This window comes from Drosophila novamexicana, unplaced genomic scaffold, assembly GCF_003285875.2.
Source record: "Drosophila novamexicana strain 15010-1031.04,08,12 unplaced genomic scaffold, DnovRS2.1 tig00000932-arrow-arrow-pilon, whole genome shotgun sequence".
NCBI lineage: Eukaryota > Metazoa > Arthropoda > Insecta > Diptera > Drosophilidae > Drosophila > Drosophila novamexicana.
Genome location: NW_020824832.1, coordinates 1,965,667 through 1,984,466, shown reverse-complemented (window position 1 = coordinate 1,984,466; position 18,800 = coordinate 1,965,667). Strand labels below are relative to the sequence as shown.

Here is an 18,800-nt window from a genome sequence, read left to right as displayed (position 1 = left end):
GTGTGCTCGTGTGTTGTTGTGTGTGTTGGTGTGATTTTGCATTAAAAAAAATATTATCGCTCTTGGTATAAATTTCAACAATTCGACATATGCTGCTATATATATCGTATGTGTATATATATATATGTAGATATATATGTATATATGTATATACATATACATATTTATTATTAATGCATATGCATTATGCATGCTTGCGATCTCTTTATCTATCTCCCTCTTGCCTACAATATGTATGTGTGCTTGTGTGGCCGTCTCTTTCCTACGCGCTACGCTTCAGTAAAAGGGAGCAAATTCTATTTGCCAGTTATTTTTTGTTGTTTTTGCTGTTTTCTCTTTGTTTGCCTCGTTTTTAGTTTTAGTTTATATATAAGTAATAAAATATGTACATATTTTTATATACACATATGTGTATGTATATATGCAAGGGTGTTCGTGTGTTCTGTGTGTGTGTGTGTGTGTCTGTGTGTGTCTCTAAGCTTTGCGCTCTTCGCTTAAGTAAGTCAAAAATTGTTGCTGTTGCTATCTCATTCTTGCTGCTTTGCTGCCGCTTTAACTGCTGCTGCTGCTGCTGATGTTGCTGTTGTTAATATTGTTGTCTCGCTCTTTTCAATTGTAGTTGTAATTGTTGTTATTATGCAAATAGTTTGCATTGTTGTTGTTGTTGTTGTTGCTGCTGTTGTTGTTGCTGATATTGTTGTTGTTGTTGTTATTGTTGTTATTATTATAATAGTAGTAGTAATAATAATAATAATTTAATAACAAACTAAAATCGTTTCACTATTGCGGTAGTTCATCCTTTGTATCGACCGGGCTGGGTGACAAAAACTTTCGTACATATTTGGGAAAATGCGTTTTCTCATGCGCTTTGAGGATCGTCGAGCGCGAGAAAGTTTTCCCGCACATTTGACATCTGAAGGGTCGTTCACCTGCAATTCCCACACAAAACGAGCAAATTTTGTTGTTGTTTGTTTTGTTTTTTGCGGGGCCACAAAAGGAAGTACAATATGTCAGATAAAGGATAAATATCAAGGGCTAGTCATATAAATGCAGTGTATGTGCGAGTGTGTGTGTGTGTGTGTGTGTGTGTGTAATGGAGTAAATGTGAACTTTGAGGCAACACTGATGTCCGGAAAGCTCAAATGCTTTCGGCTTAAGTGAATTGTGGAATAGCTCTTAAAGTTGTGGTCTTCCTACAAATATTTACAAAGGAATCTTCGAATGCTTGAAAAGCTACAAATGGAGTTGAAGGTGAGAAGCTTTTCCATTTAGATAAAACAGCTCATGAAGAGCTTAGCAAAAAGCCTAACTCAGTGTAAAGCTCAAATGAGCTTTAAGCTTAATAGAAAAACTGTTTAGTTAGGTTACGCTTTTATGGCTAGATTAACCACAATCTTACAGCCATAAGGTAGTCACAAGCTCATTAAGAGCTTTAATCGAGCTTTCATAAGCTTCGACATCTCAGCTTAGAAAGCCATAGAGCTGAATGTTTAAGCGAGAGTTGATTGGTAAACCGAAAAAAAGTTGAACAAAGGGGAAATAGGGCCACCTGAAAAGCGTTTAAAGAGCTTAAAGCGTTAACAATGAAATGAAATATGTAATGTCAGTGTGATAAATGTGTATATATATATATATATATATATATGTATATATATATGTGTATGCAGATATAAATTGATCTCACTTATGGATCGTTGCTGGAGACTTACCCGTGTGCACGCGACAATGATCTTTCATGTGGTGGCGCAGCTTAAACGCTTTGCCACAAAACTCACATTTAAATGGTCGATCACCTGTATGTACCGACAAATGCGTGATCAGTGATGTAACATCGGGAAAACTTTTAGCACAGAACTTACACATGACAACACTATTCGGATCACTTGACGCGCCGAGCAACGAGGCGGCCGACGAGCCGCACTGCGCCGCTGCCGACGCTGCGGCAGACGTTGAGGGCGACGAGGAGCGTCCGCCGCCGCTGCCACCACCACCGCCACCACTACCGCCCATGCCGCCGCCACTGCCACCGCAGCCACTGCCACCGGCAGCGGCAGAGCTAGAGCCGCTGCCCAGCAGAAGGCCAGCGGATGTGGCCGCAATGCCACCATTTCCGGATGTCGATGAGCCGCCCAATCCGAGGCGTCCGCTGGCACCGCTTGAGCCGGGCGCCCCACTGACGGCGGCTGCCTCCAGGCAGCTGGCCGTCAAGCTTTGTATGGTGCAGCTGACGCCGTGCAGGGCTATCTCCATTTCTATGCCCAAGGCGGCGGCCACAGCGGCCGCCTGCTCCTGCGGATCGCTGCTGCCGGCGCTGGCCGCCATCGCGGCCTGGAACGCAAACGGCTGCGACAGATGGCTCATGTTGAGGTCGTGCGCCGTCCGCAGTTGCGAGTGGAGGAGGGCGGCGTGCGAGGTGGGCTCGCGGTACTCGAGCGTCTTCAGCGAGTGCGAGAGCACGTGACGCGTGAGTTTGCTTTGGTTGGGGAAGGCGGCGCCGCAGTAGATGCACGGCAACAGGTTCAGCGGCGGCGGTGGCGACGTTTGCGGCTGCTGCTCATGGGCAGCGGCTGCGGCGGCAACGGCTGCGGCTGCGGCGGCGGCTGCGCTGCTGCTGCTGCTGCTGCTCATGCCGCCGCCGAGGACCGCGCCAACGCCCACAGCGTGTTGTTGGGGCGATTCGGACGTTTCCTGGAACAAACACCAAACAAAAATCCAACATCAACTTCTTTACTACGTCTCGTTTTTTGTTTTGTTTTGTATTTTGCAATTTTTGGTATTTTTTTTAGTTTTGGTATTTTCAGTTTCAGTTTTTGCTTGCAGTCGATCGATCGATAATTTTTGCTTATCTCTCTGCTTGTTATCGATATGAGTGCCATTTTTTTTTTTTTTTTGTTTTTTTTTTTGTTATTGCTTAAATCGCTTCTCATTCATTTTTTTTGCTTTTCTTCGTTTTCTTTGTCTTTACAACTAGATTTTCTCTATTTTTACTGCATTTTTGTTTACCTCATTTAGGAAATCAACAAAAAAATTAATGTAAGAAAAAAAATGAAACAAAATTTGTTTACATAACTTTCTGTTGTTGTACTTTTACTTTTAGAGACAGCGAAAAGGAGAGACATAAAGATATGCTATATATAAATATATATATATAGTTAAATATATATACATATATATCTACATATGTATATATATATATACATATATATTTATAAGTATATATATATATACATATATATTTATAAGTATATATATGGATAGAGAGGTTTAGATGGAGAAAGAAACAGAGAGAGAGAGAGAGAGAGAGAGAGAAATATATATATTTATATAGTGGAAGGAGCTTCAAAATAATTGCAACGAAAGTGAAAAGAATCTGAATCAGAACCATATAATAGAAAAAACAATACGATTTTTCGCTGACTGAAGCCTGCAAAAAACATATTTCAACTGAATATCAAAGAAGTTACGTTTACAGTTAGAAAAACAAATTAGCTGTAATTTTAAGTCTGCCTCTTCTCGCTTTCAATAAGTTACAATCTGTATACTCTATATATATATATATATATTTATTTTAATTTAAGTATACGAAAGAAAAAGAAAAAGTTATTTATATATATATATATATATATATATATAGATATACGTGTATATATATATAAATATATATATATATATATATGGCAAGAAAGAGATAGATAGAAAAAACAAAAAATCATTACAAAGTTTTAATTTGTTTTATTTTTATTTCATTTTTAATACTTTTTTTCTTTTTGCAATGAAACAATTCGAAATAGGAAAACAAATTAGAGAGAAAAAAAAAGTAAATGATATATCTGAATATTATTATAGAAGTGGAAGAGTGGAAACTAACTGCAAAAGCCAAAATGGCCGCCAGGACTCAGCTGGCGACGCTCTCTCTTAGCTCTGCGCTTCTGCTATCTTATTTCAAGTTCAAGCACGGAACTCTTAACTTTACTTTACTTTTGTTTATTATTAATTTTCAACTTGGCAGCTGCTGCCAGTAAAAACAAGAGGGGGGTTTCAGCATGTCTTTCGTTGTGTATTTGTTTTTTATTATCTATAACTGCTTTTTTTTTCTTAATTTTTCATAAATATATATTGATCTCTTTTTGTTTTTTTTTTTCTTTTTTTATTGTAAGTTAGTTGCATTTCTGAAATTTCGATACAAAAGTTTCGATATATATAAGATATATGCAGGTATATATATATATATTTCTGTTTTTGTTTTTCAAGAAGTTGAATTTCGATTTTTGTTTGGGCGTTGTTCGAAAAACGTCGCATAATCGTACGTTAGTATTGAGATTTTTGTTTTTGTATTTTATTTGATTTTGCTTTTCATTATTTGTTTGGTTTGTTTTATTTCATTGTTTTATTTTGGTTTTTGTTTTACATATTTTTTGTGTTTGCCTTTTTTTTTTTCGTGAGTTTTGGTTTTTTGTAACATAAATTTTTTGGTTTCGGTTCAAACTTATTGTAAAAAATGTGTTTAACTTAAGTTTCACGCTCTGCATTTTGCACGACTTGCAAAAGAATTTTGTTAAGTTTCGGATGCGCGATTTCAGTAATTGTTTAATTTTAAGATTATTTCAATTTAAGGTTTTACTCGAACGAATTCTTTGACAGAAAGCGAACAAAATTTTGATTTGGCAAAAAAAAAATTCGAAAAAACAAAACGAAAATATTTTCAACAATTTTCATGAAAAAAGAAGTTTTTTTTTCTTTAAACGTACTTTTGCCTACTTCTTCTTTGCTTTTTAACTTTTGCTCAAAACCAAAAAAGAAATAAAACAAACAACAACAACAAAAAAATAATTGATAAGAATGAAAAACTTGTTTGTTTTGCCAATTTTTGCGTCAAAATTTTGTTGTTCAGAAATTTGGTTTATTTAAAAATAATATGATAAAAATGCTTAAAAGAAATTTTGAAAAAATCAAAAACAGTTTCGTGACTGCCGCCGCTTTCAAAATATTCAAATTTATCCAAAAACAAATATTAAAAAAATAGAATAGAATAGAATAAAATAAAATAAAATAAACATACAACATTTTGGAAACAATAGAAAACAAACTCAGCAGCTCCGAAGCTTTTGTTGGGCCAAATCGTGTTCTTTTTTTTTAAGATCGAATGAATATTTTTTAAGTTGAAAAAAAAAAACCATAAAATAATTGAAATTCAAAAAGTATTTTCAAGAAGTTTTTCCTTTTTTGCCTGCGGAAGATGGGAACTCGAATTAAGTTTCAATGTCCTTTCATATACAGTGTGTAGCTTGCCAGTTGAGAGCACTTGGGATTCCCATGGATTTCTCGATACATCCAATACAGGAAATCTTAACAAGAAACAACGCATGAGATTTCGTTTAGTACAGCCATTTTCAAAAAACCGAAGATCAACTTCTTGACAATATTATAAACAAAAACAAAAAACAATTTAAAAAACAAAATTAACGAACAAAACAAAAACGTTACCCAACAATATGCAAGTAAAATCAATCAAACTGATTTAAATACAACGTAAAACAAAGGGAAATGAATCAGAAATATGCCGCAATTAACTTGAAGAGTTGCCAACTGTGTGCAAATTAAAGAAGCCAACAGACAAGCGGGAAATCAAAGTACAGTTACAGAAAGAACTCTTTGGTCAGCGTTTACAGGACCTGGCTGGGGAAATATATTGACAAAACAATTGTCCGGGCATTGCGCACACTCAACACACCTTAAACATGTTGCAGGGATTCAGGCAAGTCACACGTGACAGCTGGCAGCGCCTGTGCACATCTCTAATGAAAGCTGGCAACGCCTACGTTTCGCTGTTAACTGTTGGCAATGCCATACGCTCTTACGTTCTCAACGAAGGTCGACACAGATTAATACAAAAGTATTTGGATTTTATTTTTAAATAGATTAATTAAATTGGTTAGACACATACATAAACCAATACATACACACGTTTATATATTATACACAAATAATATATATTCATATGTACACATGTATGTCTATATATATGCACACTGTTATATACCTAGAGTAATAGACAGAGCTGTAAACTTATACATATACATAATATGCCATATAAACACGTTATAGTAATGGGTTTAGTTTAGAATAGTTGTAAACACAGCTGTTCACATTGGTTCACTCGTTTGAATTTCTTATTGAATTTGAATTTGAAGCTTAGTTTTAAATACCTTTAGAGTACAACAACAATAAATGATATGGTACAAAGGCATTTATTATGTATATATACGAGTATATTATATATTTTTAAAACAGACAGAGCGAGTTAGTTAGTTGTTAAAAAGAATTAGACAAATAGACAGAGAGAGAGAGAGAGAGAGAGAGACAGACAGTTAGAAAAAAAAAAGAAAAAGACAGATAGATAGATAGGTAGATAGACAGATAGACAGATAGACAGATAGAGAGAGAGAGAGATAGAGAATTTATGAAAAGAACAAAACGAAAATAAACAACGTTCTTGAACAACATCGAGGTACAAAACATCAACAGGTAAAATACAACAAACACGCACACACACACACACGCTCAAAATGACTTACACACAAAGAAACCAAGAGATATAAATGGAAATAAATTTTAAGTTTGGCAAATTCCCTGGCAAAAAAAGGAAATTGAAGGAGGCTGAGTGCAAAGCAGGAGAACTAAAAATGTTAACCAAATGTTTAACGAGAAACGAATGTCTTTGCAGCTTATGCATATTTTTTATGCATAACTATCAACTCTTTAGTAAATAGTTCTTTTCAGTTTCCTTACAATTTTCTAAGGTTTCATTAACTATAATATTAATAATTGAAATATTTAACGCTTAGCTAGCTTCTTCGCGTTACTTAAGAACGAGTATTTCCTGTTATTTGGTAGTAAACTTCTGGCTTCTGGACGAGAGGGTATTTAATCTACACATTGTTCTAGTTCAATGGTTATGGTTGCCCGTTGCTTAATGCACTGCTCGTCGTTACTCGTTGTTTGTGAATTATTACTGATACTCGCTAACTTGTATAGTGTTTCTAGCTCAGTCGCATCACTCGTTACTTTACTTTTTCTAGTTAAATCACATCACTCGTTACAAAACTATTTCTAGCGAAGTTTCATCACTCGTTCTTTTACTTTTGCTAGCTCAGTCACTTTACGTGCTTCTTCCTTTGTGGATATTAGCTGCGTCTCGTCACATGTTGCTTTTCTAACTGTTCTTACGTGAGTCTCTTTCGTTGCTTTATTATTTCCATCTGGGTCACTGCCCTCGTTACTTTCTATACTGTTTTGACCTCAGTCTCGTCACCCGTTACATTAGTCTTTCTTACTCGCTCCCTTCGTCACTGTTTTGAGCTGAGTCTCTTCACTCGCTACTTTAATCTTTCTATCTCAGTCACGTTAAACGCAACCTTCTTCACGGATTAAGCATAGTCTCTTCACTCTTTACTTTATTATTTCTAGGTAAGTCTCGTCACTCGCTTTTTTTCATGGGTTTGAGCTGCGTCGCGTCATTAATTAATTTCTTCACGAACTGTGCAAACTCACGTCACTCTTTATGTTTTTAACTGTTCTTAGGTGAGGTTTGACTTTCGTTACTTTACTATTTCTAGCTAAGTCACTTAACTCGTTTCTTTCTTTACTGTTTTGAGCTGATTCTCGTCACTCGTTACTTTACTATTTCTAGCTCGGTCACGCCATTCGTAACTTTATTGATTCGTCATCCGTTACATAACTATTTTCATTTAAGACTCGCCACTCGTTACATTCCTTACGGTTTGAGCCAAATGTCGTCTATCGTTACTTTTTAACAGTTTCTAGCTTAGTATCGTTAGTTATTACTTTACTAGGTCTACCTCAGGCACATGACGCGTTACTTTCATGACGGTATTCAGCAGAGTCTTGTCACTTGTTACTTTACTTTTTCTAGCTAAGTCTCGTCACTCGCTGCTTTCTTGACTGTTATTAGCTGAGTCTCGTCACTCGTTACTTTTTTTCATAGCTGTTTCTAGCTCGGCCTCGTCACTCTTTACTTGCTTCAGCGTTTCTAGCTGTCACTCTTCGTTACTCGTCACATTCTTCACTCTATTTAGCTCACCTGTAACAATTTACTTTTTATTTTTAATTTGAATATTATTTGAACTAATAAGAATGCAATTTATTGAAAATTTGAAAAAATGAAATGCTAAGACAACGAAAATCATATACAGTATACATACATACAGACATACATACATATATATAAATATGTATTATTGAAAATTTCACATAGAATATAACGAAAATAAATACATTTAGCTTATGGAAAAATAGAACACACATTTACCATTTACATAAACGAACAACGAACGAACGATTTATGTAAAAGCGTTCCACATTTAGATAATACATAGATATATCAGAAAAAAATACATTGATATGTATACGAGTGTATGTGTGTGTGTGTGTGTATGTGTGTGTATGTGTATAGCATCAATGTTGTTAATTTTTTTTGATTTTGGTTTTTTTTTTTGCATTTGTTGCTGTTTGCTTGTTGAACGAAATTGATTCGTTGATTTTTGTTTCTTTTTTTTTTTGTTTTCATTATGTAACTTAAAAAACACCAAAAGCGCTTTAGTACGATATTCTTGTTTATATTTAATGCATTTTATAGATAATATTTATGTTTTGTTGTTTTTTTTTTTTTTTTGGTTTTTCTTTTTATTAATTGCACAACGTTCAGGGAACATGTTTGGTTTTTACTGGACCCCTCTTGTTTTCTAGGTTGAATTGATGGGAAAGTTGTTGTAGTAAATATACTAGGCAAAATGGCTGCTGATTCTTCTTCTTCTAAGCATTTCTTTAATGTTTTTTTCATCTATTTTTTAATTTTTTGGTATGTCTTGATTTGGATTATTATAATATAGTATGTAAAAGCACAACACACAGTTTGACACATTGAAATATTTTAATAGATACGAGTATATAGTTAATTAAATAGATAGAAAGATAGACAGAGAGAGAGAGAGAGAGAATGAATGAAAAAAAAGAGACAGAAAGAGCTTAGAGCGAGATAGCGAGGCAGAGCAGAGAGCGTGTAAGACAAAGACAGCAAGTAGCAAAAATTACATACATTAATATACTTATACTATATAAAATATTTGCAAAGTATTTAAAATAGAAAAATTAAATGAAAGAAAAACTAACTTAAATATTTGACTAGTGAAAAATGTGCAAAGTATTTTTTTTAAATTATTTTTTTGGCTTTCCAGAAGGTTTCTTTGGCATGAAATCATATTTAACAAGTATAAAAACAAAATGTCAATTCAAATTTCGGGATGGTTCTCAATTCGGGTATGATCCAAATTTATGTGCAGTCAATTTTGTTTATTCGGTTTAAAGTAAATTTTGTTATTTGAATTCCGTTTTTTGTGGCTTCTTTTTTTGAATTTTGATAATTTTGTTAGGGATTTTTGGTTTTATACGGTTTTTGGTTTTTATAAAGCGCAAAATCTAAATTTTTTTTTACTGTTTTTTGGTATTTTTGGTATTTTTAATGTTAATGTGAGAGTAGGTACTTAAAAAATATATATCTATATATATGAATAGTATAAAACATGCCATATACAAGTTGATAAAGCTACAAGTTACAGTAAATATATAAATATATATATATATACATTTATAAATATAAATGTGTGTGTGTGTTTGTGTGTGTGTCTGTGTGTGCGTATGAGTAAAGCTTAAATGTATTTAAATATTACAAAAATATTTAATTTAGGAGTTTATACATTAAGTAAAATTAGAAAGTATGAGAAATTTCAGGACAAGTTAGAAACAAACTTCATAATTTGATTGAGAGAAACAAGCGATTCATATTTAAGACTTCGTTTCAAGATAAAAAACAAAGAAATTGTGGAAATTTTTGAAAAACGACGCAGATATTTTAGAGACAAATAAAAAGGAGCCCCTACCAATTGGAAATGGATGATATATATGGGAATAATATAGTTTTTTTCCGACCCGAATAGGTAAAAGAAGCATCTTTTAAGACAAGGCTTTCGACTATGGCATACACACCTTTCTCAGTGCCACATTTAAGCTCTTTAAAAGTCATAAAGAGCGAATTACAAACAACGAAGTTATTCAGGAAACAATTTACCATAGTGGATACAGATCAGCTCTCGAGTCCTGACTACGCTTTCTTTAGGCAAAATACCCATCAGTATTTAATAAATAAATATTACTGCTGCATAACTATCGAGTTGACTGAAGACTTTAGCGTTTCTCACATCCCTCGTTACTTTACTATCTCCAGCTCATTCACGTTATTTTGTTTGCTTTCTCCACGATTTTAATCTAAGTTGCGTCACTCGTTGCTTGCACATTTTTAGTGGAGTCTTGTCACTCGTCCCTTGTTTCTTTCTTTTCGGTTTCAGCTGAGTCTCGTCACTCGTTACTTTACTATTTCTAGCTAAGTTTTGTCACTTTTTACCTGTTTTACCGTTTCTATCTGGGTCATCTAGCTCAGTCACGTCAGTCGCTACTTTCCTAACAGTTCAAAGCTGAGTCTCGTCACTCGTTACTTGTTTTGAGCTAAGTAACGTCACTCGTTACTTTTCTATTTCTAATTTACTCTCGTCACATGCTTGCATTTTCAGGATTTTGAGCTGCGAGGTGAATGACACTTTGTGCCCCAAAATCGAATGCAAATGAAATGAGTTATCTGTTTTCAAGCCTTTAACATTTTCATTTTCGATGTGTGGCTTTTGGCTTTTGGCCCAGTGGTCAAGAGTCCAGTGGACCACTAACTTAGAAAGCAAACGCTGCCAACTGCTGCGACTATATATTTATATATATGTATGAAGTGTGTATAGATGTAGTATTCATCTATGTGTCATGTGGCAATGTTGCGTGATTTGGCTTTTAGGCAACCTTTTGCCGTAGGTTTCCATTAGGCAAATTGCAGTGTGGAGCGTTTGCCCAAGGATTTGTGGTTACATTTTTATTTTTTTTTTGTCGAGTTTGGGGCATTTGGTTGTCGCCACAAACGAAATGCGGCACAATATTCAATAAGGCTGCAAACTGGGTCACATGTGTGTGTGTGTGTGTGTGTGTGCAAGCGTGTGTGGTCGAAAAGCCACTTGTATCACATTACGCAGGCCAAGCATTCGCATCTTTAACCAGATGCCTCACTCACACTTTCCCAATAGCTTGCCAATCGAAGAGAGAGAGAGAGAGAGAGAGAGAGAGAGAGAGTGGGAGAGAGAGAGAGTGCGAGTCGCAACGCCCAAGTCTCATTTAGACGCATGTCGTTGAACCGTTGCAAGTTCAATGCGCCACCTTTTTGGCTAATGGAATCATTATCAGACCCACAGACGACAGCCGCTTGCTGGGAGTCTCTTTCTCCTGCGCTCAATGAATTTAATGTCCTGACTGCTTTCTGTCAGTCAGCGTCCAGACCAGCCCACGCGCCGCACCCACTGCAGCCGCCGCTGCCGCCGCCGCTGCCGCCGCCGCCGTCACTGAGCTGCATCAACCATTCCCGCCAACGTCCAGGCCTCCATGTCAACGTCTGCGTCATCGTCTTGCGACTTTTCGTCGTCGCCATAATAATAATCAAATATCGATCGATGTGCGTCTGGTTTTGGTTTTTTGGGTTCTTGGCACGACAATTTTCGACGGTCGTCGGCCTTCTGATGCACATATATATATATATATACATATATATGTATATATATATATATATATATCCAGCCCAGGCCAAAGGTCTTATCATTTTGTCACGCAATGTGTAACACATTGAAGCAGACATCCGTTTATATGACAGGGTCTGTTCATGCTGCCTTAAGGTTGGATTCGTTTAATTGGTCTTCCACACAGCCAAGAAACCAGGTGAGATGAATGCAATAGTTGGCATTCAAAGTAACTTAAGCTTTCTTCTTCTAAGCCTTTAAGGCTTATATGTTTTCAAGCGAACTTATTTTCTTTAAAAGAAACATATGTTTCGCTTCGGATTCTTAATTGATTTGATTTAAGTTTCAATCGAACCAGTTCACGAGCTATTGCATTGATCATTTTATAAAAAAATCAAAGTCAAATTTCTTAAAATGCTTTCAAAGCAACTCTGCCAACTCTCTTTAGCGGTTACTCTAAAAATGACGTCAGTGTTGCTATTCTGTGTGGTATTTTTTAACGCCTTTCTTAAAAGAAAGCGTGAGTTGTATTTTTTTGGTCCTTATCTCGAAAGAAAGCGTAATTTTTGTTTCTCTTAAAATTGCCAATTATGTCATATAAGGGAATTACTAAGCTTTATATATGTTTATAAATATATGAAAAACTTGCAAAAGTAATTGTTTTCCGATTAATAAACTCCGATGCTATACTAAAGTTTTTCAGTTGCTATAAGCATAAAGGGTATCTATTTGTCGTCCATCTAACTAGCATTTGCCTCTTATTGGTTTCTTTCTTTTTAGTTTTATTCGTTTTGTGTTGGAATTTTACTTAGCTGCATTTTGGTTGGGCTTTGCTGCCATTTTTTCCCTTTTTTTTCTTTTTTTGTTTCTCTTAGTTTCTGTTGCATTGTTGGTTGCACCCTTAAAGCTGACGCTTGTTGGTTTTGCCATTTTTAATATAAAATCGCATTTTTAATGAAACCCGTTGCGCGGCCTTTGAGCAGCTGCCACCTGCCCAGTTTATCCCCCTTTGCCATATGCCCGGGGCGCCACCAATCTCCTATTCCGCCACAGCAAAACAGCCGCCAAAATAGATGCAATAGATGACGCATGTGACGCATGTGGCAAGAGTAGACCCCACACACACACACAACGAGAGAGAGAGAGAGTGAGAGAGAGAGACGCGGCACAGCAGATAGCAAAGGATTACATTTTGTTTGTGGGGCCGTCGTGCGGGGTTAGCAGAAACCGTTAGAGCGGAAGCGACTATTTGAAATATTTTTTCGTAATATTTTTGCTCAAATTATTATGTATTGTTATAATTTTTTGCTGCCGTTTTTTTGTGAGTCAGCGACGGCGACGACGACGAATAGCAATGCAAACACACAACAATAATACCCACACACACACACACACACACACATACATTGCAGATGCTCATATGGATGTGCAGCGGCCGCGCGCAAAAGTATGCAAGCATATTTTCAATGCTCGCTTTTTCGGGCCTTCACTTGACTGTGTGTGCGTGTGCATGTGCGTGTGTGTGTGTGTGTGTGTGTGTGTGTGTGTTTGTTTTGCTAGCAGTGTTTTGTAATATTTTTTGTTTTAATATACGTATGTATATTATTTTTTTTTTGTGTGCCGCTTGACGTTTTGGCTACGGGGGTTTCGTCTGTTGTGGGCTGCGCTTTTGGCTGATTTTTAATAAAAATAAAATACACACAGACACATACACAGAAACAGACACACACGCACAGAGGCAGCTTCGTGCTGCGCAGCAAATGCAAACAGCTAAAGTAGTCGAAGGATACAAAAAAAAACAAAAAAAAAAAAAAACAAAGCAGTCGAAACAAAAGTCAGACATTAAATGCAGCAAGAGGCGTATCGAGCGGCGGCAGGAGACAGCTGAGTTGGAGCTGGAGCTGGAGCTGGAGCTGAGCCGCACGGGCTTAAAGGAATTGAGTAGTTTGCAACGCGCTGGCCAAGAACTTGAAACGCGACAGCAAGCAGATGTAGACGAAGAAGTGTGCGCCCAAAAGCACGCAACGAAATTATAAAAGGAAGCTTATCATTTTTGAAGCTGAGCTGGGCAATTAGATTGAATTGGATCGCAAGCTATGCCAGTTGGGCTTTAAATAGATCTGGCAACTCTTTAGTTATTGTTAAAATATCAATATTTATTGCGAACAACAATATATATACTTATTTAAATGTGTTGTGAATAAAATAAAAGACTTGCTCCATCTGGCCACAGCCTTGAAATTTCAAATTCAAGTAGTTTAAGTGCGAAATTAGGTTATTAAAATATTTACTCAATTTGGCAACACTGTTACGACTTTTTCAAATGCAACCCTTCTGAAATGGGAAATCGAACTGCAAAAGCCATTTAGTTTATCAATTGAGACTGAACTGTTTGTGACTCAAGAAAATCTATTCATAAGGACAACAATTATAGGATATATCTATGAAATATCTTTGCGATCGTCGAGAATTAAAGGTTAATAGGTTAAATTGGGACTGTTGTCCAGCACTTTTCTTACTCACAGATAAGAAAATATGAGTAAGAGTCTTTTTTTTCTATCTAATGAAAATGTCGCGTCCACGTGCAATTGATCTGGGCTTCAACAAGGATGTTAATCAAAAAGTTTCGATGATTTATTATTACCAATAATTATCGGTTTGTGCATATGCCACTGACATACCACGCCTGAGACTGAGCCCACTTTGAGCCTTAGGCAAGCACTCGGCTAGGCTGCGCTATTAGCTGCTTTATGACGAAACTTCTGCCGTGTCCGCCGCAGAAAAAATTGCGTGAACCCAACGTTAGCCCCGGGACCCCCTCCCCCAATACCGCTTCAAACGCATTCAGTGGCCCATGGGGCTGCGCCCAAAAAAAAATATACAAAAAAAAAAAATTAAAAAAAGAAACCACTTGAAAAACTTTGCAATCAACGCGGCGCACTGATTACAATGCCCGAGCAGCGCTGCCAATGTCGACGTCAGCGCAGGACGAGCGATGGGTTAGAGGGCGGGGCAAGGGGTGTACCTGCATAAATGTGCAATGTGCGTGGAGTTGGCAGTAGTCAAAGTGCGGGCACACACACACACAAGCATACACAAGCACACACACGCACACAGAGACATACAATGCAATATATTTTCGCTTTGGCATTTGTTGCGTTTCGAGATGTTTGCTTGCACTGTATTTTAGCTGTGTGTGTGTGTGTGTGTGTGTGCGTGTGTGCGTGTGTGAGTGTGATTGACAGTTGCCCCATTGATAAGGGCATGCGCTGATGATGGCAAGGGGGGTGGTGGGGCTGCTGCGAGTGCGTCGTTTCATATTTTTTATAATTAAAATGCCGGCTGCCTAAATGCAGTCAAAAGTTATGCGAGTCCGAAAAAAAAATAAACAACAACGAAAAAAAAAAAACCGCAAAAAAATGATACGCATACGCAGCTAAACAACAACAGAGGTGGGCGGAGGGGGGAGGCATGAACGACGACGATGACGCTGCATAAAATGCAAGCGCAGCGACAGTTGAGAGGCGGCCCAAAGGTATGCTACGAAAAAAATTGCATAAAAGCTACAGCAACAACAAGAAGAAGAAGTACAACAACAACGACGACGACGCCGACGCCGACGCAGGCAGCGGGCAGGCAAATGAAAATGTGAAGGCGATGATGTAGAAGGAGAAGGAGAAGCTGCATAAGCACAAAAGCGCTGCGAATGAGCCGCAGCAGCAGCTGCACGCTAAACTGAAAGAGAGACAGACAGACAGAGAGAGAGAGAGAGAGCGAGAGGGGGGGGGGGGGGGGGGGGCAGCAAGTCAGAGACGTTGGTAAGTGAGTGAGTAGAAGAGGCTTACAGAGAGAAAATAAAAAAAACAAGATATTTGTTTCAAAATTAAATACGCACGTGTACATGTGTATATGTGTGACTGCAGTATCTCTGTGTGCATGTGTGTGTGTGTGTGCTTCAGGTAAAATGAATGCAAAGCGTAAAAGAAAGCAAAAGTTGTTGCTGCGTTGATTTTGTCTCTTTGCGCTTATGTGCCGTTATTATTTTTATTATTCTTATAATTTCTAGACGCTCCCATGCACAAGGGGGAGCGGGCGCAGGGCACAGAACGGCAACAAAAACGAAAGCAAAAACAAAAACCAAAAAAAAAGGAAAGTGTAAAAGCAAAAGTATTTGTGTTGCGGCTGGCTCAGGTCTGCAGCAATACCAAGAGTCGAAGCGGCAAATTGCATGTGACACACGCACACACACACACAGACAGACACACGCACACAGTAAGGGCAGCCATTTGCATATGTATGCGTGCGTGTGTCAGCGTCAATGTCCGACAACGACTCCAGACGCGCGTGTGTGTTGCCTGCTACCTTTTTATGCGAGCATTCTTTTACTTTTTCGTTTGCAATTTATTTTTGGTTTTTGTTTTTTAGATAACATTTTATTTGAATTTATACACATGTGCATATGTGTGTGTGTGGCACGAATGCGCTACGCTAAGTTTATGAGACATAAGAGGCTTTAGCTGAAGTTTGTCGCTTTAGCGCTTGGCTTAAAGACTTCCACAAAAGTGACTTATCGATTTTCGATAACAAGGCAGTTATCGATACATTTTGAGTTGGATATTTCTGAATATAGTTAGAAAAACGTTTTGTCAATTGCCATATTTGCAAATTCAATAGTCACATCAAATATTTATCGTTATCGATAACTGGCGAACGTTTGTAGCGCCATCTATCGGCTTGACTAGTCGCATCTGTCGCATCCTGGTTCGACTTTCTGACTGCATTTTTAGCAGCTTGCAACGTTCGTTGCGTTGCGTTGGGCTCGCGCACACAGGACGTTATCCTCTGTGTGTTTCGTGCAGCATTCGCCCCTGCCCCTGCCCCTGCCCCTGCCCATTGCCCCAAACTTGGCTGACTGTGCGTCGCTTAAATTCGTCAAGCGTTGCAACAAAGTGCGTTTTGTACTTTTTCTTTGCACTGGCGACGTCGTCATCGTTGTCGTTGTTGACGAAAGCACGACGGAAAAAAATACATGTGGAAGAGGATTCGCAGCACACACACACACACACAACACACACACACACGCATACGCAGGAGCAGAGCCAAGAAATATAATAAAAACGACAGCAGCGACTATTTGTTGTTTTTGTTTTTGCTGCTTGTTCGCAAAAAAGGGCAGAAGCGTCGACATTTCAGCAATGAGGGGGGTTTGAAAAGCGGGTGGGGGCACCGAAAAAGGAACAACATAAACACAAAAATAGGGGAAAAACAAAAAAATGTAATGTGAAAATATATATTTGCCGGAAGCTAAATGTTTTACCAGTTTTTATGCAGTCGGCGCTGCGCTGCTTACGTTATCCTTCAAAATCGCAAGTACAGTTGCGTTCGCTGCGCCTAAATGCGAGCTTCAAGCGTTTCCACTGGCTTCCGAAATGTTGAAATTGAAAAAAATAAATAAATGGAGAAAAACCCGGCAAGCAGCTGATTTTGTGCAAAGACTCGAGTTTCCACATCGGCAAATCAATAGAAATATTCTAATTGAAATATTGTAATGTGTTTTATTTAATTATTTTCATGTTTGTTTACTTTTCTTTTTCGACATTTTTTCCATGTTTGCATTTTGTATTGTTGCGCACTTGTGTAATAAATTATGTGCACGGGCTGCTTGCCAAAAAAAAAAAAGGAACAAACGAAAAATTTGAAGCGCGAAACGACAAAACGATGCAAGGGCCCCAATATGAAAGTTCAAAATATGTGCGACTCTCTATGCGCTTCTCACAATGCAAACTGAGTTTGGATTTAGCTAGAATTAAAATGCAAAGAAAAAATGCGTATATATCCATAGTTCAGCTGGAACAGTCAGATTTGAGAGCCGTGTTAAGTAAATGGTCATGGGAGCTACGATCTTACGTATTGCAACTGGCATTAAAATAAACATAACATACTTTCAAAAAGTTTCGAATACATTTGAAAAAACCAATTGAACTAGCTTTAAGGAATCGTAGTTGTTCGTATTTCTGTGCCAGAGCATAGGGTACATGCCAAATTGGATCAGGTAGAGCTGGCTGGTTGCCGGCCATATTGAAAATTATGGTGTCGTTAACATGCAACTGCAACTGCCACGAACAACAAGAAGTGGAAGAAGCAGCGACGGGGTCGTAGTAAAAAATTAAATTAAAATAGAAAACAAACTCAACATGGTCAGCAAATAAATAAAAAATGGCCAGGCCAAAAAACATGGCCAAAGCAAAATAGAAGCGAATTGCAAGCGGAAATTGCTAGCAATGTTGTGCGAGTGTGCATATGTGTGCGTGTGTGTGTGTGTAAGTGTGTGTAAAGTAACAAAATCCGCTTGCCACACAGAATATAAAAAGAAGAAAAAAAACTACATTAGAAACCAATGCAAACTAAACTGAAACCTAACAGGAATATACAAAAATAGGAAGAAAATAGAAAAAGAAATGACATTTAGCTGTGCGTAAACTTATTGCACAGAGTGTTTACTCTAGTGTGTATATATATATATATATATAGATATATACATGTAAGTATACTGTATATTGTGTAACTGTACAGACATGTGTGTGTGTGTGTGTGTGTGTGTGTGTGATGGAGATAGCAAATTACGTATACGAGTAAACAAGTGTGTGAAAGAGAGCGCACTACACATGGAAACACAACAACAACAACAAAAAAAGTACAAATATATATATGAAGATATATAGACGTATACAAAGAGAACTTCAACTGAACAACTAACATTAAAAATATATATATATATATCTTATTTGTTTATGGTATTTTTTATTATTTGTTGGTTATGTAAGCTTTACTTGTTAAAAAATATTTTGTTTTGTATATATACGAGTATTAATTGAAAAAAAGAAAGTATATAAATATATTGGATATATATATGTATAGGTTATATATATATATATATATATATATATTTATATATAACCGTATATACATATATATATATATATATATATATATATATATATATATATATATGTATATACGGTTATATATAAATATATATGTATAGATTTATATGTATATATATAGGTATATATAGGTATATAAATTCATAGACAAAGAACACGACGAAGAGCAAAAACATGT

General features: G+C 36.9%; 1 protein-coding gene across 2 annotated transcripts in view; it reads right to left on the bottom strand.

Moving 5' to 3' along the window:
* Nucleotides 1-715: 715 nt before the first annotated feature.
* LOC115765214 (longitudinals lacking protein, isoforms A/B/D/L) overlaps nucleotides 716-18,800 on the bottom strand; it is a 127,863-nt gene continuing 109,778 nt past the window's right edge. The window contains exons 6-8 of one of the 2 annotated variants that reach the window (XM_030708658.1): nucleotides 1,860-2,688; nucleotides 1,710-1,793; nucleotides 716-929 (exon numbers count right to left, since the gene is read on the bottom strand). In XM_030708658.1, the coding sequence (XP_030564518.1) occupies nucleotides 781-929; nucleotides 1,710-1,793; nucleotides 1,860-2,688 (1,062 nt within the window). In that variant the 3' untranslated portion in view covers nucleotides 716-780. Of the gene's footprint in view, nucleotides 930-1,709; nucleotides 2,689-18,800 lie in introns of both variants that reach the window. The other variant, XM_030708657.1, reaches the window with a different exon arrangement.